Source organism: Furipterus horrens, unplaced genomic scaffold (genome assembly GCF_987537825.1).
Source record: "Furipterus horrens unplaced genomic scaffold, mFurHor1.1.pri manual_scaffold_1, whole genome shotgun sequence".
Taxonomy (NCBI): domain Eukaryota; kingdom Metazoa; phylum Chordata; class Mammalia; order Chiroptera; family Furipteridae; genus Furipterus; species Furipterus horrens.
Genome location: NW_028327171.1, coordinates 114,439,661 through 114,462,518, shown reverse-complemented (window position 1 = coordinate 114,462,518; position 22,858 = coordinate 114,439,661). Strand labels below are relative to the sequence as shown.

Below are 22,858 nucleotides of genomic sequence, written 5' to 3'. Positions count from 1 at the left end.
TCTATCATGCCAGGTGCTGGGCTAATTGTGCCCACAGGTCCTAAGTGGTTTAAGCCTTCCAACCTATCTAAGGTAGGTGCTTTTGTTATTTCCACTCTAAAGGCAAGGATGTGAGCAACAGAGATGTTAACAAGCACAAGGTCACACAGCTGTTAGTGGTGGAGTAGGGTGTTAGAATCAGGCCCTCTGGCGCTGCAGTTATGCTCTGAGTCACTGTGAGAGACTGGCTGCCCTGAAAAAGGGCAAACAAATAAAAACACAGATGGACTCATGAATGGATGAGGCTCATGAGGACTTGGAGGAAGACAAAGACTGTTCAAAAACCCTGGCTCTAGCACGGAGCAGCACAGCGCCCGGCACCCAGGAGGGGCCTCTGCTTCACCCTCCAGGTGAGTTCAGGGCCACCTGATCCTGCGTAAGGAAGGAAGCTAAGAGATTCAGCCACTGTGCTGGGAACCTTCCTTTCCCCGATGCCCTCCCCCTGCCCTGCCACAGCCCAACCTGAAGGCCTCAATGAGCCGCTCCACCTTCTGAGCCTCCCCCTGGACCCGAATGTGCGCCTGGAACTTCCTGAGGGCTTCGTCCAGCTCCATGGCAGAGAAGTCCATCTCGTCCACCACGCAGCTGAAACAAGACAAGGCCGCATCAGTGTCCTCTGCCCACATAGCCTCTCCACCTTCCCAACAGGTGGGCTGGGCACATGCTTGCAAAGGATGCAGAGGGGTGGTGCAGGGGAGCCAGGGAGCTGCCTGCAGGGCCATGGGGACAGTGCGGTCACAGTTCTGGGAAGGCATCTGCTCAGCTTCTCTCATCAGCAAACAATTTAGGTAATGGCCAAAGATCCTTGTGCTTTCAAGGAGTCCATAAAGCCCTGAAATTGTAGGAAAATGTTGGTGCCTATATCTGTGTGCAATTTTCTATAGACGTACAGGCAGCCAGAGCATACGGCTATTCTCAATAAGGGCCCTTTGTGCAGAAACAAATGTTTTCAAGCATGTGCCAGGCTCATAGCAGACTTAATGTATGAATCCTCTCGTGTTCTGTGAGGGAGATGAGGAGCACACTCCCGTCTTCACAAGGAGGAAATGGAGGCTGGGGCACTAACTCTCCATACAGCCATCTCACACAGAGCCTGTCCTCTCATGTCAAGGGTATGGGGAGAGGTGCTTGGGTTTGGCCAGTGTTTTTGAGACCATCTTGTCTGACAATCAGAAGAATGGAGGGCAGAGCCTGGGGAGGTCTCCAGTTCTTATCACAGCCAGGCTCCCGCACTATAGCCTGCTGTGTCCTCTGACTGGGTCTCCTGAAGAGCGAAGGAGAAGTCTGATCCAAGGACCCAATCAGCATAACTAGTGTCTGGTTTATATTTGTAGCAAGGCCACAGCCACCTTGTTGGGGCTGCAGAAGCCTTATAGACGGGGTAACCTAAGCCCACTCCTTGAACATACCCTCCACTGGGGGCAATGGTCTTAGGATAAGCTGTTGTGCCCCCCAACCTTTTCTGAGCACGAAGGGCCTCCTGGGGCAACAACCTTTGTGGGGAATGTTAGGAGGGGCAGGGGCCACATGGTGCTATCTACTGACCAGCACCAAAGTTGGATGTTGGTGTAGAGGAAAGAACCTCACTACTTCCTGAGGCCACTGCTATTTTCTGATCCAAGGAGAACAATGCACGGATTTCCTATGGACCAGAAGCCAGTGTGGAGGCAGATACAGAGGGGAGTGCAGAAATGGCTGTAGGAGAGGGGAGCTGAATTGAACTGGTCTTAGGCCCAATTCACTAAAGAGTGAATCTGCTTTTCCCTGAACCATTTCCTCATACTGGTTTGAAAGGGAGGGGGGCGGGGAACATTAACCATACTAACAATGCAGCAGGCTTTTCCCAATGAGGCCAGAACAGAAATAATGAGCAGGAAGAAAGCAGCCCCGATGAGCACACCTGGCTAAGAAAGGACACAGACTACAGTCTGCTGGGTACTGACCACATACCAGCCATGGCCAAAGTACCTGGCTCACTGCATTTCCTGCCTGTGCATCTGCATGTGTAAACGTGTGTCCATGTGTGAGGGACTGAATATTTATGTGCATGTGTAAGTCAATGTGTATGGGGTGCACCCAGGCCAGTCCCTCCCACTCTGACCTTGGGTTTCCTCTCCTGTGAAACAAAGGCCACAGCACCCACCCACCTCCCCCTAGGGAAGCATCAGAGGCAGCAGGTGCACATGTGGCCATGGCCCCTTGCTTGTCCTTTTCCTTGATGATGCAGGGGCTGGAGAGATGAAAGCCACTGCTGTTGTTGTTGAAGGTTGGCTCTTTACCCTGCTCTGATTTCTGTTTCTAGACTACTTGTTCAAGGTCAGCATCATATCAACTCACAGCTGCCTGGGTCAGAAAGATCCCCTAGGTCCCAGCAAAGGGTGAGTAGGACACATGTATTGAGCCATCTCATTCTGCTGGCTTTGGCTCCTCATCTGTGAAATGGGGTTGTTGATACCTGACACCCACCCCATAGGTGAGATAAGGACACAGGGCTTGAACATAGTAAACACAAGGGTCCAAACGCAGGTGCCTTTCTATTCCAGGCAGTCTGAAGGAGGAACGGAGAGATTTAGGATACATGCTGGGCATACTTATCAAAATTGACAGCAGAGCTGAAAACCCATTTTTCTGCAGTGTTTCTAGTAGCTGAGTGCTATGGCCTCCAGCTCTTTGGGCTGGGGTGTGGGGAGTGTGGTGTGCAGGGTGGGGAGGTAGGGGTTGGACTCTCCTGTTCTCTCATCCAGGAGAGGCAAAAGAGAGAGGCAGAGATCTGTGTGTGGTGCTGCCGGTCTTGGAGAGGCTAGAGTCTCTCTGGGCTGCCCCCCCCCCCCACTCCTTCAGAGGGTGTATGTCAAGGGTATATGAGCCACTGAGTGCTGGGTGGCTCAGCTGCCTGAAGAGAAGTGGAGGTGCCAAGGGAACAGGGGGGTATCCAATGAGGGATGCCCACATGTATGTCTGGCAAGGTATGTGTAAAATGGTGTGGAAGTATCTAGGAGCTAGAAAGAGGTAAGGGGAGGATTTGCTGTGTGTCCTAGCAAGCAGGGCAAGCCTGACAGGTCAAGCAGTCTGTCACAGGAACGTGGCCATGTGGCCCAGGCCCCAGACCCACAACTCACTCCAGCACATCGCGGTTGAACTGCTTCTGCCTGTTGCCCAGGAACTCGCCAATCATCTGTCGGCTCAGGCCCTTGCGCTGCAACAGGAAGTGGGCTACCCCCACTGGTGTGTCCAGCACGAAGCCACGCTCAATGAGGTACTGGATGCCCTTCTCAGGCTTCCTGGGGGGTGCGACAAAAAAGAGGCTCAGTCCTGAAGCCCTGGCCCTTCAGGGCTTGCTCTCCACTTCCGTGGGCACCCAAGGCACCCCAGCTGGCCCTGGGAGACCCCAGGCTCCAGGCACCCTGTCCTGTCCCATCCCCAGCCTGCAACATGGGGGAACCCAGAACTGCCCAAATTCTACACCAAGAATGCATAAGACTGGGCCAGTCATAGGAATATAGCATGGGACCCTCTCAGCTGCCCTGCATCGGCCTGAACACCATCCCCCTGACCCCCCAACGCTATGCTCCCCACTGAGAAGCTGGTTCCCCATGCCGCACGTCTCGCAGACCAGAACCCCTGGCCCAGCACATGCTGGCATGCCCTCCACCCACCCTCCACCCACCCACAGAGAATAAACAATCTTTAACCCTGCGCATCACGATCTAAGCACTCTATATGCTTCTTACACTCTTCCTTGGGGTCAGCACTCTTGTTACCTGTGCTGTTTAGGAGCCCCACAACCTTGTGACCTTCCTTGCTGTAAGGACTTGCTAACAGCCAGTGCCTAGGATGATGCCCACAGTAAGCACCATGAGAGGTTCTCAGGATTAGTCAGTTTACAAGAGAAGAAATGGAGGTGCAGCATGTGCCCTCCCAGGGCAGTTGACAAGGGCTTTGGAGACAGCCTGAGTGTGTCCACCTGCGCAGGGAGCTGTGGGACAAGGAGGCCCCCTCGGGGGCTTGGCAGTGAACCCAGGCAGGTTCCTCCCACCCTTTGGGCTTCCATCCTCCTGCCTGTTGTGTGGTATGACATGAGCTTGGCTGACCTCACAGGGAGGTACTGGTGGTCCAAGGAGACAGGGTAAGGTGAGGAAGCCACACACATGACCCTGGAAGGGCAGGTGTCCTCTTCTGATAACCCCAGAACCTGAGGAGTTGTGAAGCCCTTAGGGTACACCCAGGGGCCGACCCTATCCCTTGCCCAGTGGGCAGAGAGGTCAGTGTTCTGCTGTTCCCCGGGGGCATGGAGATGAAGGCTAGTGTCAACCAGCCTTATCTGTGCTGCAGCTCCTGGCTGACAAGTGTCCTGCAGGTACTGCATTTCCCCATGCAAGCAAAAGTGAGCCTTCTGCTGTAAGGTGACCTTGCTATTTTTATCCTGGGATGACGATACACCCTGACCTCGCCCTCAGGTCCTTGTCAGGAAGCAGAGGCCAGTCAGATGGTTCCTGACACTAAAGTGGTGACAGAGTAGCCTTGTTCCCTCACCCCTGCCAGGGCTCCCCACATCCCTCATTCTTCCCCATGACTCTAGGGTCTTTAACCAAGAACTCCACACACTCCAGGCCTCTACAGCCACTCTGCCATTGATACTCTGTCCAGGGCAGGTCACGTTTTCTCACTGACCCACTCCATGCTGGCCCCACAGGACCCCAGCCCATGCCCAACTCCCCTCCCTCAGCTTCTAGATGAGGAGTTACCCCTGGGCCTGTGTTCCTATGTGGCAATGACTGGAGGGCTGGGCACCCTGAATCACCCACCCACCCCTGGCCTGCCTGGCCCTTTGATGACCTTGATATGGTGTGCACATTCAGGCCCAGCCAGCTCCTGCTTCCCAGGGGATGGCTTCTCTCCTCTTCTCTGCCCCCACCCACTCTCTCCCATATTTACATACAATGTCATACAGCATCATGGACAACCAGGAGATGCGTTCTTCCACCCTAGAGGAGCTCAAAGTGCAGTGGAAGAGTGGACACACTACAGGAAGGAGCGGCTGTGCAAGGGCCCCTGGGAACACAGATTCTTTCCAGATTAAGCACCACGTGTTTCCTCTGTGCCAGACACCACTCGGGACAACAGCAGGGAACGGGACTAGCTGATTGCCCAGCAAAATGGCAGGCTGCATTTCACAGTCTGGAGAGCAAAGGGACTGAGTGATGGCCAGAGAATGTGGAGAGGGGCCCCTGCAGGTGAAGCAGAGGCCTTCTCTGAGCAGGCAGCAGTGAGGGGCCCGTGATTAAGAAGCTTTCTGGTGGAGGGAAAAGCGACTGCAAAGACCCTGGAGTGGGAATGGGTGCTGCAGGACTGAGGACCAAGAGGCTGCTCTAGGGTGGCTGAGAATAGAATAGGGGCTCTGGGGGAGGGGGAAGGGAGGGCAGTGGGGTATGGGTAGGGGGTAGACCATACAATGATGTGCAGGCCATACGGGAAGTCCGGTTTTCCTCTGAGTGGGATGGGAAGTCCCAGTGTGTTCTGAACAGGGCAGTGATGGGCCCTAATGTCCATGTTTAAGAAGCTCCTTCTAGCTGCTCTGTAGAGAGCAAGGCCAGGCCCAAGCTGGTAGCCCAGCTAGACTCCTGCAGGCATCTAGGCAGCGGGGCAGGGTGGGGTGACAGAGATAATTTAGGACATAATTCAAGGGTAGAAATGACAATATTTGCTGGTGGATCTGTGTGTGAACCTGATGGCTTCAGCTTTTAACCTGAACCAAATGTGGAAGGGACTGATTCTACCTGGCAGGTTCCACAGAGATGATGCAGGAAAGGAATTGAAACTGACTAGGCCTTGACCAGTGACCAGGAGCTCTCTAAGCAATTGAGAGGAAAGGCGTGGTGGTAGGAGGTACTGGTGAGGAGCTGAGTGGGGTGGAGGGGCCAGACCAGGCTGAGGTTCTGGCGTTAGGACGGACATGGCTGGTGAAAGGTGCCTCTGAATGGCTATAATAGGGGGGGTGACCAGTTTTGAGTGACCTCTCTGACGACACCCAACCAATACACCATACATCTGTTTGTGTTGAGTCTCCTGCCTGCTGGGACCTTGCTGGTCCCTGGCCACACACAGCAGTGCAGTCAGGCCCTTCCCACCTTCAGTGTGCCCCACATCCACTGTCTGCCAAAAGCCCGGGCTGGCTTCTCCAAGTCAGCTCCTGATTCAGACACAGCTGTGACAGGTGAGCACATGCAGACCACACCAGTGACTGGCTGGCTGCTTAGCACCTCTCTGCCAGGCATCGGTAGGCCTCCAGATTTCCCACCCCACCTCGAGTTCTGTCCCCTTGACCCAACAGGCTGACCTCATTCCTAGCCTGGCCAGTCAGAGCGCACCACAGCAAGTGGTTCTCTCAGTAAATGGTTCTGAGAGAACCAGCAGGAGTCAATGAGTGAGGAGGGGCTCTCTCCCAGCCTTGAGGTTGGACCCTAAGCCCGGAACTGCTGGCAGTCCTCCTGCCCCGGTGGGGAGACTGGTGGGAGATGGGGCAAACTCCAGAAGAGATGGCTAGGAGATGCCCAACAACTTCAGGTACATGAACCAGTAGGACCTCTTTGCTTAAGCCAGTTTCATTGGGCTCCTGTCGCCTGCACAAGAGAAGACCCTGACTGACACAAAGACCAACACAAGGGTCTGTATACATGTAGGGTCTAAGGATCCAAGGTCAGAAGGCTAACCCATTCTGGTGATGGCTCTCAGACTGGCCACAGAGGTGGGATGGACTCACCAAGTGTGGTAGGAGAACCCCTGCATGCCTGGAAGTGCCCTGCAATTTGGCAACCCAATCTTGAAGCTCTTCAACGTACTGCAGAGAAGTGACCACCTTCTATCTGCTCACATACCTCCATGATCAGCAAGATCACCACCTCCTCAGATTGCCTATTTCACCCAGCTCTGATTTTAACAAAGTTCTTTTTGATATTGAGAACCCAAGCTGAATCTGGCTGCTGGGGTCTTCCTTGCATTTATCACAAACAGAAGGTGAAAGAATGGCCCACTAGCATGGCTGGTATAACCTGTTAGGGCCGGCCTTGGCACTGTCTTCCTCCCTGAGTGACTTGGCACAAGGACTCCAGACCCAGGACAGAGTTAAGGATCGCTGGGGCTCTGAGGGCAATGAGGGCCACAGGCCGGAGGAGTGGCTCATGTCGCGGGGAATGGGACCCCAATTTCTTAAGTAGCTCAAAGTTCTTCTAAGAGAGCCGGTTGTTTAAACTGTTAGCACTACCAGCAATAACAAAGAGCCTGAAACAGGCTCGGGGTCCAACCAGAATCCTGGAGCCAGTACTTCTGATCCTGTGGCCTCGAGCTGGTACCTGGGCCTCTCTAAGCCCTGGCTCCCTAGAGCCAAGCTTCTCAGGATTACTTGAGGATTCAATGAGATGATGCACATGATGTGTTCAGCACCGTGTCTGGCACTTAATACATATGTATACAGGTTGGCTATCGTCATTATTTTCATTAATCACAATAAGCATGTTACATGCAAGGAGCAAACTTGGAGTTAGCAGATCAAGAGCCAAACCCCAGCTCTGCCGCTTAGAGAGAGAGGCTGGCCAAACTCTGCACCCTCTGAGCCTGCCCACCCACCTCAGGCAGAGTACAGGTGCCCCTGTGGATGTTGGAAGGGTGAAATCTCAGACCAACCCCCAGACTCACAGCAGCTACAGCAGGCAGCAGGCAGGGTGACACCTCAAAGCTGGTGAGCCCCAGGGGCTGGGGATGGGTGAAGTGAAGGCCTGCCTCCCAGTGTAGGCCCTGGGCTGGAAGGCACCTCAGAGGCCCCCATGAATAGTTCCCAGCCAAAGCAGGAGTCCCAGCACCCTGTCACATCACATGGTTGCTGAGGCCCTGCTTATATGCTTACTCCCTTATGAAAGCTCTTGATTCATCACAGGGCAGCTCTGGGGAGAGGGCAGTCTTTCAGAGTTGGGAGAGGTCTGGTCTGGTCTGCCTATGACAAAACTGGCTTGGACTGCGCTCACCTGGACCCCTGCCAGAGATTAAGTGAGAGGGGTAGGAGAGAGGGGAAAGGGACACAGTGAGACCTGAACCCTGGAGCACAGGAGCAGGGGACCCTGGGGTGGGATGAAATGCTTTCCATGGGTAAAGAGGTAACAGGCTGAGTAAGGGTCCTGCTGGGTGCCCATCAGGGTTGTGGGATACTGACCCCAGCTCCTGACATTGTGACCCAGTGGGCAGGTAGAAGTGCATAGGGCTACATATGTGGTAGCAGTTTCTACACTGGATTTTAAGAGGATGTGTTCAGGAGCCACGTGGCAGGGGTGTGAATTCCAGCCTGGCCACCTACCATCTGAATACCTCTCAGAGTCTCAGTTTCCCCATCTGTAAAATGAGATTAATAATAGTCCCTCCCAACAGGAGAACTGATGTTTAAAGCATGACAGGCTCATAGAACATGCCTGGTACATTGTCAATACATCTAAGTATTAGGCATTCTTATTATTTATGATTGCTACATTCACAAAACCACCTGTTAGGTCCTCCTAAAGCCCCACGCTCTGAAAATTCCCTTCCCTTTGCACCAGCTATGGGTGAAGAAGCCCCAGCTATTATCCTCAAACACCTCTAGGCAAGGCTCTTGGTTCCACTATCTCTAATCCATACTAGGCCTCTGAAAGCAGGAACCCTGTGCCTATTTTCCAGGTGTGTCCAGCGAGGCTCAGAGAGTGCAGGGAGCTGTCGAATCCTGAAGCTGATATGTGGCAGAACTGGGGTCAGAACCCTCCTGCCTCTGGCTCCTATACTCCAACCCTCCCTCCAGTGTTGTGAGACAGATGTGTGGCCCCAAAGCCAATAAATGGCAGAATCTCAGAGGAATACCTGAATGTCAGGCTTGACAGTCCCAGCCTCCTCTAGCAGCCTGGAATGGGCCCTGCATGCCAACCCACATCACTTTTTCAGGTTTCCTTTGTTTTTCTTTTCCTCCTGCTCATAGGCTCACCCACTTTGGACACATCATTCAGACCATCCATATTACCATGAAGTGGGGGTCTGTGACTGGAAACCTCACTGCTGGAAGTGGGTGGGAACTAAGGGCTGTCTGAAAGGTCGGGTAGGCAGGGGAGGCAGTCAGGGGTGTGGATAAAGGTGGGAGGCTGGGGAGGGAGAAAGACAGAGAACAAGAGACCCACAGGGAGAGCCATGGGAAGCAGAAGCAGGTGGTGGAAAGGTCAGATATGGTTAGGAGAAACCTTCTGGGGAGGGACCCCGGCCTTGGTCAGTATGGTGTTGTTCAGTGTTCAGTGGGATCTCCTGCCCTCAGCCGTCCTCTGCCTACAGCTCCAGGGCCCTGGGACAGTGCTGCCCAGCCCTGAAGGCCTTCAGCCCCCAGCTCTGGCTTTGCCTCTGCAGAGGGCCCTGGCTTTCTGTCCACTTAGAGTAGAACTACCAACCCTCTGGACTCCAGGGGAGACAGCCAGTGGGCATATATGTGGAAGGGCTTTATGAATCAAAAAAAGTTCTGCATCTGTATAAGAAAGGTACTTGCTTGTTTAAATAGCACAGCTTTGGAAAAGCGGTTTCTGCTTCAATCCTCCCAACAAACCACTGAAGTGGTAAACCAAAGCTTGGAGCCATGAAGGCTGTGTTGGGAGCAAGACTATATTCTGTAACTAGTACTCATTGATGGGCAGAAGGCATATTTCACAAGGACTCCAAGGGCTCTTGGGACAGAGGAGAGGGCTGTTCACACAACTTAGCCCCACACCCCACACGCAGCCAATATCATTGTGTCTGTCCCTCTTAGTACTTCACCCATCACTGTCTCCCAGAGTGCTCTGCAGCCACGAAGTTGTTCTAGACCCACACTGCCAGGTACTGCAGCCAAGAACTACACGTAGCCCATGGGCACTTGCACTGCAGCTGTACACCTGAGGAACTGGGTTAATTTTAATTAGCTTTAATTTCAGTTTTCAATAGCCATCTATGGTTGGACCTCAATGCTGTAAAGGTTTGAGTTACTCCAAGTTAAACTCTGAGTTGAAGGTGACTCCAGTGAAAAGTCCATCAGGATTTTTCATGGGTCATGACAAGCTGATTCTAAAGTTCATGTGCAAGAATACCTACCAAGAAGAGCCAAGACAATTTTTAAAAAGAACAAAAGGGGTTTTGTTCTAATAAGAAAACACATAAAACTAAGTCTGATGTTGGTAGAGCAGTGAAAAAACATATCCTCTAACAATTAGCGTGGAGCTTCACAAATATCTTTAGTCTATTGAATGGTATGTCCCAGGTCTCTAAAACAGTGCCTAAAATGTAGTAGGTATTCAACAAATAGTTGTTGAATGAATGAAAGGATCTAAGCACAAACCCATGTTCATGTAGGAATTAGAAGGAATTTCAAGACAACCTGCCTGAAGAAAGGACAGACTATTCAATAAATTGGTAGGAGACAACTATCTAATTTATACACGATAACAAAAACTAGACCCCTCACCTTGTACCATTCTCCAAAACAAATTCCAGGTTAATGTCCTACTGAGTATAAAACAAAACTCTGAAAGCACTGAGGAAAATCTTTCAAAATTATACTTATGACTTGGGGCAGATTTTTAAAATACAACATGAAAAAACAAAGTAATAAGAAAACACTGATGAACAACACAAACAAATGAGCAAAACTGAACCAGAGGCATGTAAACAAGGAACACAATAACAGTTACCAGGGGGATGGGAAGGAGGGAGAGAAGGGGGTAAAGTAGGGGAAGGGTTTAGTAAAGGAACTAGTATAAATAACCCATGGACATGGACAACAGGGTGGGGATTGACTGTGGGATAGGGGGTGGACTGGGTGGGTGGGGGGAGCAATGAGGGAAAAAGTGGGACAACTGTAATAGAAAAACAATTAAAAAATAAATTAAAAAGTTGTACAGTATGACAAAAACAGTAATACTGTATTGCATATTTGAAAGCTGAAGTGAGCAGATTTAAAAATTCTCACAAGAAAAATAATTTCTAACTGTATGGTAACAGATGGTAATCAGACATATTACGGTGATCATTTCCTAATATATACAAATATAAAATATGTTGTACACCTGAAACTAATGTTACATGTCAATTATACCTGTTTAAAAATGTAAAAAAACAAACATAAAAAGCTTCCACTAAACATAAAGTTAAAAGATGTATAATTAAAAACCAATGGATTGTACCCTTTATAAGGGTGAACTGCATGGCATGTGAATGATACCTCAAAAAAAAAAAAAAGTAAAAAAAAAAAAAGAAAAGAAAAGGACAAGTGACAGTGTTACAGAAACAGGGGAGTCCAAAAACAAACCCCAGAGTTTACGGCTGGGAGATAGGGAGCAGGAGGCAGCTTTCAGGATGCCCTTGCATGCCTTGAGCTAGTGGCTGGATACATTGTTGCAAAGATCCACTTTACTTCTAAGACTCAGGAAGATGGGAGGATCTTGGACTGTGGACGAAGCAGACAGAGCCTACGTAGGGTTCTGTGAATGGTCAGAACTGTTTGCAACACCCACTGCGTCAGAGGACGCAGGGAGAGAGAGGAGGCAGTGAGGAGGAGAGGAGCTGCGGACATATTTTGGGCTGGCTCTGGCTCTAGGAGTCTCTCGCTCTCAGGCTTTCTCTGGCCCTCACGCCCTCACTCTCTGGCTCTTGTGGGCTCCCTCCATGTGGCTTGGAGAAGGGGTCTCCAGGCTGCTTGAAGAAGAAGGTCTCGCCAGGAGGTTTTGAGAAGGAGAGGGATCCGCGCGGTTTGCAGGAAGAAGGCAGTTTACAAGGAGGCTGAGAATCCAGGCGGTCCTGCATTGAGAGCTGGAGGGCACCACAGCACAGAAAGGACCGCCCCAATCAGAACCGAGTGATTGGCAGCTACTGGTAAAGCTGAACTGTGCCTAGGAAGTAGGGAAACGGTATTTCTGACTTTCCTAAGACTGGCTAGGTCTGGGAGGGAGAGGCAGGACTATGTGTAAATAAACAATTCTTTTTCTTTTTACCAAACTCTGATATTCAGAGTTATAATTCTGGCGGCGGGCAATCGGGCCCCTAACTAAACAGCCCATGGGTTCTGTTTCAATCGGAGCAGCCCAGGGGTTCTGTTACAACAGGAATAAAATATTCGTAATTACAAAGGATTCGTATCAACAAAACATAAAGAACTAGTTAAATCAAAATGACAAATAACCTAATAGAAAAATTAGCAAAAAACAATGGACATTTTATAGAAGAGAAAACCCAAATGCCCCAAAAACATACATATAGATGCCCCATCTTAGAACTAATCGGGGAAATGCAAATTAAAACAACCAAGAGACACTTCCTACCCTTTGACCCGGGATGGGAGGTAGATGATAACACCGAGTGTTGATAAGCATGTGAAACAGTGAAAGCAACTGGCCACATCAATACAGCTAAGCACACACAGACCCCACACACCAGCAAGCAGAAACAAGGTGGTCCATGGTACTGACAGGGAAGATCTCCAAACCATGTGTCCTCATCACAGTGAGATGATCCCCGTGACTGTGCACAGATGATGTCAGCAAGGCCACAGTAACTGCAGTTAATACTTGGGCAGGGTTGACTCTGTGCCAGCAGCTGCTCTGAGAACTTCTCAGGTCCCCTCCTTTCCTCCTCATATCCCCTTGTTTCCTCCTCACATCCTCTGAGGTAGATGATATTGGCCTCAGCCCCACTGTACAGACAAGGTCACTGTGGCACAGGGCTGCACTGCCCAGGGATATATAGAAGAAGTAAAAGGGCCAGGCTTGAACCAGGCAGCCTGGCTCAGAACTGTATTCTGAACCACAGTGGTCTACAGTTTCTAAGAGCATACACATATGCTCAGAGAAAGGGATCTGGAAGAAGGACTCCAAAATGACAAGAGTAAAGGGGATGCTACCCTAATCAAAAAGCTTTCATTTTCTTTGGAAAACATACTTCACGTAATACACATGCAATTAAAAACTAATACAGACTTCCAGTCAAGATGGTGCCATAGGTAAACGCTGCTTGCCTCCTCACACAACCACATCAAAATTACAACTAGGAACTTCCCGCCAAGATGGAGGCGTAGGTAGACATGCTACATCTCCCTCACAACTAAGAAGGCAATACAACTACATCAAAACTTAAAGAAAAAAAAAAAAAAGGCAACCAAAAGTTCCAGAAAATTGAACTGAATCAAGTCCAACAAACAAATAAATAAAGAAGAAATAATTATCCAGACGGGTAGGAGGGGCGGAGCTGGGCAGAGAGGACACAGTGTGGCAGCAGTGGCGGCTGCGCCAAATAGTCATACATTTTAAAAGTAGGGAGGGACAGCTGGGAAGGGATCCCAGCCCCAGACTGGACTGCACAGCTCACAGTTTCAGTGCCAGGGAAAATAGAGCCTCACTGCTTCTGACTGAAAAGCAGTAGTCGTTGGGGGGGAGGAAGAAACTGCCAGTCTCTCAGCAGAGTCTGCTTGTTTAGACAGCCCCCATGTCCTAGAATGTCTGCAAACCCATCCACTCTGGGAACCATCAGCAGACAACAGCTAGACAGGTGCCAGTTACATATGAAAAGTGGGGGAGGTGCCTGAAAAATAGGCTCACAGACTTGACAGACAAGATTAAGTACAACAAACGCATAAGGGAAGAAACGAAGGAAAACTGACATGAAACCAGTGATGAAGGCAAGGAAACCAGGATTCAAATGAACAAATTGAAACTTAAGGAAGAAATAAACAGTCAACCTGTACAGAAGGAAGAAACAAGAACTGAAAAAAAAAACAAGGAGAGGCTCAGGAACCTCTGGGACAACTTTAAACGTGCCAACATCCGAATCACAGGAGTGCCAGAGGAGAAGAGAAAGAGCAGGAAATTGAAAACCTATGTGAAAAAATAATGAAGGAAACTCCCCTAATTTGGCAAAGGAAACAGACATACAAGTCCAGGAAGCAAAGAGAGTCCCAAACAAGCTAGATCCAAAGAGGACCACACCAAGATACATCATAATTTAAATGCTAAAGGTTAAAGATAGAGAATCTTAAAGCAGCAAGAGAAAAGAGTTACCTACAAAGGGGTGCCTGTAAGACTATCAGCTGATTTCTCAAAAGAAACTTTGCAGGTAAGAAGGGACTGGCAAGAAGTGTTCAATGCGATGAAAAGCAAGGACCTACAACCAAGATTACTCTATCCAGCAAAGCTATCATTTAGAATGGAAGGCCAAATAAAGTGCTTCCCAGACAAGGTAAAGCTAAAGGAATTCATCATCACCAAGCCATTATTATATGAAAGGTTAAAGAGACTTATTTAGGAAAAAGAAGATCAAAACAATGAACATTAAAATGACAGCAAAATCACAACTATCAACAACAGAATCTAAAAAATAAAAACAAAAACAAACTAAGCTAACAACCAGAATAGGAATAGAATCATAGGTATGGGGAGCATTTGGAGAGGTATCAGCTGGGAGGGGGAAGGTAGAAAACGTGGAAAATGGTGCAGGGATTTAGAAACATAATTGGTAGGTACAAAATAGACAAGGGGAAGTCAGGAATAGTATAGGAAAGGGTGAAGCCAAAGAACTTACATGCATGGTCCATGGACATGAACTAAGGGGGGTGGGATTGCTGGAGGAAAGGGGGTTACTGGGCAGAGGGGAAGAAAGGGAAAAGAAACTGGGACAACTGTAATAGTATAATCAATAAAATATACTTAAAAAAAAAAGTTACAACTAAAAATAGAACAACCATCACTCAGAACCATCAAAATTCAGTTAAATAGAAGTCCAACAACTACGGAATTAAAGAAACTACATCCATCCAGACTGGTAGGAGGAATGGAGAAAGGCTGGTCCCACACCCACATGTGGTAGATAAAAATTCAGAAGGGATCTCAGGAGTGAGGAGTCTCAGCCCCATGCCAGGTTTCCCAGCCCAGGATTCCAGTGCCAGGAAGATAAGGCCCATAACTCTGGCTGCAAAAACCAGTGGGGACTGAATCAGTGGAAGAAACTTCTGGAGTCCTAAGCAGTTCCCCTTAAAGAACCCACATACAGACTTACTCAAATTCATTCTCTCTGAGCTCCAGCACCAGTGTAGCAGCGTGAAAGGCACTAGTGGCATACGGGGAGAAACTGCAGTGTCTGGCATCAAGGTGAGAGCTGCAGGACAATTTTCTCTCAGGCGGAAAGGTGGGAAGAGGCCATTGTCCCTTTCTGAGCTCTCCCCCTGACAGAGCCACAGAGCTGGCAGGCAGCTGCCTTATCTGAGACTCCATAAACCTAGCTCACACTGCCCCACCCTGGAGATCCCCTGAGACTCCATCCCATCCAACTTACGAACCATCCAAACTGTTAACCATGACTTTTCCTATGAATGGCTGGTCTTGGTTCATGCTTCACAACTTCCTAAATCCTCTCAAACAAGCAACAGTTGGCCTCAGCGAGCCCCCAGCTCCTGTACCTCTTGCTAAGTGGCCCCAGGCCTGGCACTAGCAGCAGCCAGCCAAGATTCAGTTTGGCTTTGTCTGGGACTCTTCAAGCCCAGCACAAGTAGCAGACATCTCAGATTGCTTTACAGCTCATGCAGGGTGGCCCCAGGCAGAACACAGATGGGGCCTGACCTTGGCCTGCAACACCTGGGGATCCCTAGAGTCTGTGCAGACCTCATCAGAGCACCACCACCCTGCTCCTGAACAGCTGATCCTCCATGGAGGGTGGAGGCTGGGGTTCAGTGGTCACAGCCAGTTCATTGACCTGCCAACAGCAATCAAGGCTCAACTATAGAGGCAGCTGTATCAGTCCACATGAAGGGCACACCTTGAGTACCCAGTTTGGGTGATAGGAGAAGCTGTGCCACTGGACCCTACAGGACACCTGCTACATTAGGTCATGCTACTAAGACATGGAGTCATACCAGCTCTACCTTATACACAGAAACAAACACAGGGAGGCTGCCAAAAAGAGAAGACAAAGAAACATGGCCCAAATGAAAGAACAGATCTAAACTCCAGAAAACAAACTAAATAAAATGGAGATAAACAATCTACCAGATGCAGAGTTCAAAACACTGCTTACAAGGATGCTCAAGGAACTTAGTGAGAACCTCAATGCATAAAAAATGTCCAGTCAGAAATGAAGGATACACTAACTGAAATAAAGAACAATTTACAGGGAAACAACAGTAGAGTGGATAAAGCCAGGAATCAAATCAATGATTTAGAACATAAGGAGGCAAAAAACAACCAATCAGAACAACAAGAAGAAAAAGGAATCCAGAAAAGCAATGATAGTATAAGCAGCCTATGGGATAACTTCAAGATTTTCAAGGGCCCTGGCTGGTGTGGCTCAGTAGATTGAGCTCTGGCCTGCAAACCAAAAGGCTGCCAGTTCAATTCCCAGTCAGGGCACATGCCTGGGTTGTGGGCCAGGTCCCTAGCTGGGGGTGCGCGAGAGGCAACTACACATTGATGTTTCTCTCCCTCTCTTCCTCCCTCCCTTCCCTCTCTCTAAAAATAAATAAATAAAATCTAAAAAACAAAATAAAACAGATTTTCAACATTTACCTCATAGGGTGCCAGAAGGAGAAGGGAAAGCAAGAAATTGTAAATCTATTTTAAAAAATAACGAAAGAAAACTTCCCTAATTTGATGAAGGAGATAGGCATGCAAGTCCAGGAACACAGAGTTCCAAACAACATGGATACAAAGAGGCCCACATCAAGACACATCATAATTAAAATACCAAATGTTAAAGATAAAGAAAGAATCTGAAATGCAGCAAGAGAAAAGCAGTTAGTTACCTATAGAAGCCTCTCCATAAGGCTGTCAGCTGATTTCTCAAAAGAATCTCTGTAGGCTGGAAAGGACTGGCAAGAAATATTCAAAGTGATGAAAAGCAGGGACCTAGAGCCAAAATTGTTCTACCTAGCAAAGCTATCATTTAGAAATGAAGGGCAGATAAAGTGCTTCCGAGACAAGAAAAAACTAAAGGAGTTCATCATCACCAAGCCATTATCATATGAAATGTTAAAGGGACTTATTTAAGAAAAAGAAGAATATCAAAACTATGAACAATAAAATGGCAGTGAGTGCTCGCTTCAGCAGCACTATACTAAAATTGGAACGATACAGAGAAGATAGCATGGCCCCTGTGCAAAGATGACATGCAAATTCGTGAAGCATTCCATATATTTTACTAGAGAAATTTCTCTGAACGTGTAGAGCATGTGAAACCATGAGGAGGAGGTGTAGTGTTCTCTTCTGAATGTGAAGCCAGCTTTTGGTGTTGCTTTTTTAACTGCTAATGGCCAGTGATGATCGTTCTTCTCTTCCTTTGGAAGAGGAAGAGGAAGAGGAAGAGAATGCAAAAAAATAAAAATAAATAAAATGGCAATAAATACATATCTATCAACAATTGAATCTAAAAAACAAACTAAGCAAACAACAACAGAGACAGAATCATGGATATGGAGAGCATTTTGATGGTTGGCAGATGGGAAGGGGTTGTGGGGGGAATGGGTGAAGAGGTGAGGGGACTAAGAAGTACAAACAGTTACAGAATAGCCACGGGGATGTAAAGTAAAGTATAGGAAATGGAGTAGCCAAAGAACTTTTACGCATGACCCATGGGCATGAACAATGATGTGGGGATTGCCTGAGGGAGGAGGGGTGCTGGGTGGAGGGGAGAAAAGGGGGAAAAACTGGACAACTGTAATAGTATACTCAATAAAATATAATTAAAAAAGAACTAATACAAATAGAATAGGGTCAAGCAGGGATAAATGGTGATGGAAGGAGACTTGACTTGGGAGAGTAGACCTATAACAAAAATGCAGACAAAGTCAAAAGGCAGGTGCTGGTGCAAAAAAAAAAAAAGTTTCTTCAGGTGCCGTGACTTGGGAGACTGTTGGACTCTTGTCTCAAAGACCATCCCCTTTTCCTGCTCAAGTCCAAGGTTCTTATAGGGATAGGGAGGGGAGGGCTTTTTTTCTATCCAATTATCTTGCTGGCTTTCAGTGTGCTTGTGTCCTGTCCATCCATCTTTCTAGCTTTTGGCACACTGGATCCTGTCCGTTCATCTTTCTGGCTTTTGGCGTGCTGGGCCCTGTCAATTTATTTATCTAGCTTTGGCACGCTCTGTTAAGAACCTCTCCCTGCTGCCATCTTGGCCAGTGGGGGAGACTCCCCAGCGCTCCCTGACTCTGCAGTATCCAAATCAGTGGGGTGGGGGTGGGGGTGCTGCAGGATCCGCTGTCAGGAAGCCTGGAGATACTGCAGCTTTCAGCCCACCTTCCGACATTGGACACAGCACCTACATATCCAGGGGAGCTGGTTGGAATCCATGCTACTTTTGGCAGTGCTAAGAATAGCCTGCTTTTAAATACCAGTATCCCTCCTTAAATTTGCTCTCAGGACTGCCTCTCTCTTACCTTTCTAGAACCCATGGCATGTAGTGGCTACTTAATAGACCTAGTTCACACACCTCCCAAAGCGTCTCGCAGCTGGTTGAGAATTATGCTACCATAGATTTACCTGTGTCCTGCTTCCCCTGACATGTGCCTCCAAGTTCAGACTGCACACAGACTGCATCATGCCTTTCTCAAAGATCTTCATGCTCCAGATCACCCAGAGAAAAATAGCCAAACCCTGGAGCCTGACATACAGAGCCAGGGGTGGCATTATACACTGCATCAGCCTTCACATAGTTTCCTGAGCACTTACTGTGTACTGGTCACTGTTCTAAGTGCTGAGAGGGCCCCAAAGTCATGTTGCTAAAGCACATAGAAGCCCAATTCTGCCCCCGCTCAGCCTGTTAAGTGTCTGCTCTCTTCCCAACACTGTCACTGGCCTCCAATCCCCACTACCAATAGACCTGGTTATGCCAGATGCTGCTGAGGGCCACCCTCCCAGGTGCTCACAAAGGCACTGGGGAATGAGATGAAGGCCCTGGCCGAGGTCCCCTGGGTGTCACTGCCCTGCCTTACTCTCCCCTGCAGAGCTGGCAGGCACTCACTTGTTAAAGAGGTTGAGGCCAATGCGATAGTGCCTCTTGCGGATGACGTCGTTGCTGAAGGCAGGTGAGTCCCAGCTGTTTCGGGTCTCCTTGTGGTAGGTCTGCTTGCTGAGTGTCTGCTCCCGCAGGCTGTCGCGGGATGATGACTCAGAGCTGCAGTTGATGGTGTCATTGGAGTTGGAAGTGCTGTTGATGCTGTCATTGTCCCCATCCGAGTAGTCTGACTCAGACTTGCTCTGCCTGTTGGCTGAGCCATTGATGGCCAAGTGGCCATCAAGGGGCCTAGAAGGCTGGGGCCGCAACTCTGGCTCCTCCCGGGGTAGGCCCTTAGAGGGGCCACTGTGGGGGCCGTGCTTGGGGCTACCCTGCTGTCCACCAAGACTGCGCTCATAGGTATTCTGCCTCTTGAGTGAGCCACGGTCTGAGCGGTCACTGAGGTCCACAGAGCTGTCACTGGGTGGCTCAATGGTGAGCAGTGGCAGGTGCTCCACCCGCAGCCGCTGTTCCTGCTGCTCAAGTGATGGTGTGCTCTGGCAGCTAGTGTCCGTGTCCCCCTTGTCATCCTTGTGAGCCAGGGGCCAATAGTCCTGGGTGGCGCTCCCCGCCCGCAACTGCAGGTCTAATTCAGCACTGGATGGCCGGTGCCCCACCTGTGAGAGGGGCAGGGGTGGTGACAGTTCCTCCTCATCGATGTACAGGGTGACATCGCTGTATGAGGCTGTCATCTCATCCAGTTTGTGGTGGTCCATGGTCTGCAGGGCTGCCTGGGGCCCGGCGTCCCGAGCTCGCTCTGGGTCAGTGACTGATGCCTCCTCAGCATGAAGGCTGCGGCAGTTGAGGGCATCATCGATGGACTCAGCCAGTGATTTCACCTGCCGGGAGAAGGCGTCCTCCAGCTCGGTGATGGCATCTGCGAAGTCACTGGATGGGACTGAAGACTTGAGGGAAGGTGGCTCACCAAAGTCGCTGCACTCAGATGGCACCAGGGCCCCCAACTGAGAGCCATCATTGGTCACTGAAACCTGCTTCCCTTCGAAGTAGGAGCTGTGCATCTTCTCAGGCCCCTCAAAGGAGAACTGCATCCTCATGTTGGACAGCACAATCCTGCGGGACATGCGGTTCTCTGACATGGAGCTGCGCAGGCGTTCGAAGTTCTTGTTCATCTGGTACTGGCGGAAGGCCGTCTGGATGGTGCGGGCTGCATGGCGGGTCACGAGGCGTCCCCCATACTTCCGTTCTAGCATCTCAACCTGGAAGGGGAAGGAGAGGAGACTGAAGACATTCCAGAATGCTGGAGCCGCACAATACCTACCAGCATCATTCCCGCTCCCCAGCCCCATAGCGGCACCATCTGAGAAGGCTTCGGCACGTCCCACAACTGCTTAAAACCGTTTGGATATGCTGATGTGCAAAATCTGGGTTCCAAGGTAAAATAAGATGGAGAAACAGTGTGTTAAAATTAAAGCAAGTATGTTCCCTTATAAGACTCCTCAGAACCTTTAAAAAGCGGTGATATCTCAAACCTTGGCCACAGAAGCCTTGGTCATCATGCACCTTACGGTATACAGTTTAACACAACTTCGGAGATGCTGGGAAAGGTGAGGGCACACAGACCCGACACAAGGAACTGCGGCGTGTGCAGATTAAGAGACCTGCCAAAGACCTCAGCAAGATCCTGGTGCTGAGCCATCGGCTGTAGGCTTCTAGCCTTGTTTCCTCTCTATGGCACCAACAGCCCATTTTTGCTGGACTGGAGAAGTCACTAAATTTTAGGGAGGCCTGAGAGAATCACCCAAGTGAGGAGCAGTCTTCAAGGCCAGATGCCTGGGTTTTAACCCTGGTCCTGCTCAGAGACTGTGCTGATCACTCAGTGAGACCAAGGAAAGCTCAAGACATGCCAAGCTCAGAGACAACTGGGGCTACAAGACCCTCAAGGTGGGTCTTGGAAGGTACTGACAGATTATGGGGTTCCCACTGTTCATAATGAGGAAACTGAGGCCCAGAGAAGAGACCTAACACCCAGAGTTGGGAGCCAACTCTCATACTCTAGCACAGATCCTGATAGCCCTTCTCCTTGAGTTTGGATATGGGGCAGGGCTGCAGATAGGCAAGAAGGTCTGGGACTCCCTAATGTGACACATGGGCTTCCATCAGTCCTGAGGCCCATGCCAGCTCACTTGTGACCAAGGACAGCCCTGAAGGCTGTTCCTCGTGCCTCGGTCCAGAGTAACAAATGTACACCTGGAGCTGTGGCCTCCTTGGCAGGAATCCAACAGAAGGAATCGTTTTCTCTCAGGTGGCCAGACAGCGTGGGCACCTGATGTGAGGCCCAGACAGCTCTCAGATGCTCAGGAGCAAGTCATACTGCTCAGGGAGGCAAAGCACTGCACTCTGCTCATCTAGGTCCCACCTGCCTGCTCCATGCTGGGCAGCACACCAAAATTGGCAGCACAGAAAGACAAGGTCCCTGCTCTCAAGAATCAAAGAGTCTGTCAAGGAGAACAGAAAGAGAGGCACAGATGTCACTGAAATAAAGACAAACAGATGCTGGAGTTGGGGGAGTGGGTTGCTCAGAGCCACTATGGGGGCTGGGAAGGAAGGGTTCATAGCCTCATACACCCAAGTATGGGTACTGGTCCCCTCACTTGCCAGTTAGTGGCCTATTCACCTCTCTAGAAAGTAAGAGCGTGCCCAGCTGCATGAGCCATCCATTTCAGGGATGCCAGCTCCCCCCAACGGAACATTCCAGCTCTCTGGTGTCCATAGGAGAGGACACGGCAGGCTAGGTAGAGCAGCTATCTTAGCAGAACAGGGGAGGGAAATAGGTGTGTGGGGGGGGGCGGGATGGGGGGCAGGGAATAGAGTGCATGTGGCTACAACTGATTTTTCAAAGCCTGGCCAGACTCAGAGTCAGTCAGGGTAAGTCTGTTTTTTCTTTTACCCTGAAGGTAGCTTCCCTTTCACATCTATAAGCAGAATTTTTTTTTTTATTGGAGCTCTGAAAGCCCACAGGTCCAATAAAGGGCCCAAGGCTGAGCTCCTGGAAGCCATCTCTTCTCTTGCCATCCCAGGCCCACAGTCCGGAGCCCCTTCTGTGAGCCTTAGCGGGGGTGGGGGTAGAGCAGAGTCACGATGCCAGGGTCACAAGCTCAGGCCTGGAGCTCGTTTCAGTGCCTGTTTTCTCCTGCTGACTCTGGATCTCACAAACCAAGCAGCAACTCTCCGTGTCTGAGACCGGACTCCCAAGTCTGAGGGTGCAGGGGAGGCAGAGAAGAGGGACTTCAGGAAGGCGGAAATGGGCTGTTCTGTTATCAAAGGCCCTCTCAGTCCCTCCTATCTGGACTTCCCCAGAGAACACAAACTGAGCCAGGCCTGTTCTTACTCATTCCCCAGACTCACCGCGACCATTCTTCCCTCTGGGCCAGAACCCACCCAAGGCCTGTTCCACAGTTTTACTGGGACACAGGGGAGGAGATCCAATCAGTATGTCGTCGTCGTCGGCAGCCGTCCGTCTCGAGAGACGATGGTGTAGCTTCTTAAGAGTCTATCTGCACCGCCGAGAATGGCTGTGCAGTCCGACTCGGGAGTGACACGGTATATGTCTCCTCCCGTGTTGAATCGACATCTTGCGATGACGCTGGAGTGTCCTCTCCAGTGAAGCTGAAGCTACAGGGCCTGGGCAGGGTGATATGGAGGGTCTGCTGTTGCCCATGCAGCAGACCCCCCCCTCTCTTCGCAGCTGAAGGGTCCAAGGGAAAGACGGAGTCAATACAGCTTGGCTTCAGGTGCGCCGCAGGAG

At 50.0% G+C, this 22,858-nt stretch overlaps 1 protein-coding gene and 1 non-coding gene across 7 annotated transcripts in view; one reads left to right on the top strand and one right to left on the bottom strand.

The window, feature by feature from the left end:
* The window catches only part of IQSEC1 (IQ motif and Sec7 domain ArfGEF 1), a 79,422-nt gene that overhangs the window by 21,896 nt on the left and 34,668 nt on the right, over positions 1-22,858 (bottom strand). For all 6 annotated transcript variants that reach the window (XM_090278834.1, XM_090278837.1, XM_090278840.1 and 3 more), the window contains exons 3-5: positions 19,060-20,309; positions 3,159-3,320; positions 502-624 (exon numbers count right to left, since the gene is read on the bottom strand). In XM_090278834.1, the coding sequence (XP_090134960.1) occupies positions 502-624; positions 3,159-3,320; positions 19,060-20,309 (1,535 nt within the window). The remainder of the gene's footprint in view (positions 1-501; positions 625-3,158; positions 3,321-19,059; positions 20,310-22,858) is intronic.
* Positions 17,135-17,239, top strand: LOC150021769 (U6 spliceosomal RNA). Its single transcript, XR_016513427.1, has one exon. It is a non-coding gene; the product is annotated as a U6 spliceosomal RNA (small nuclear RNA).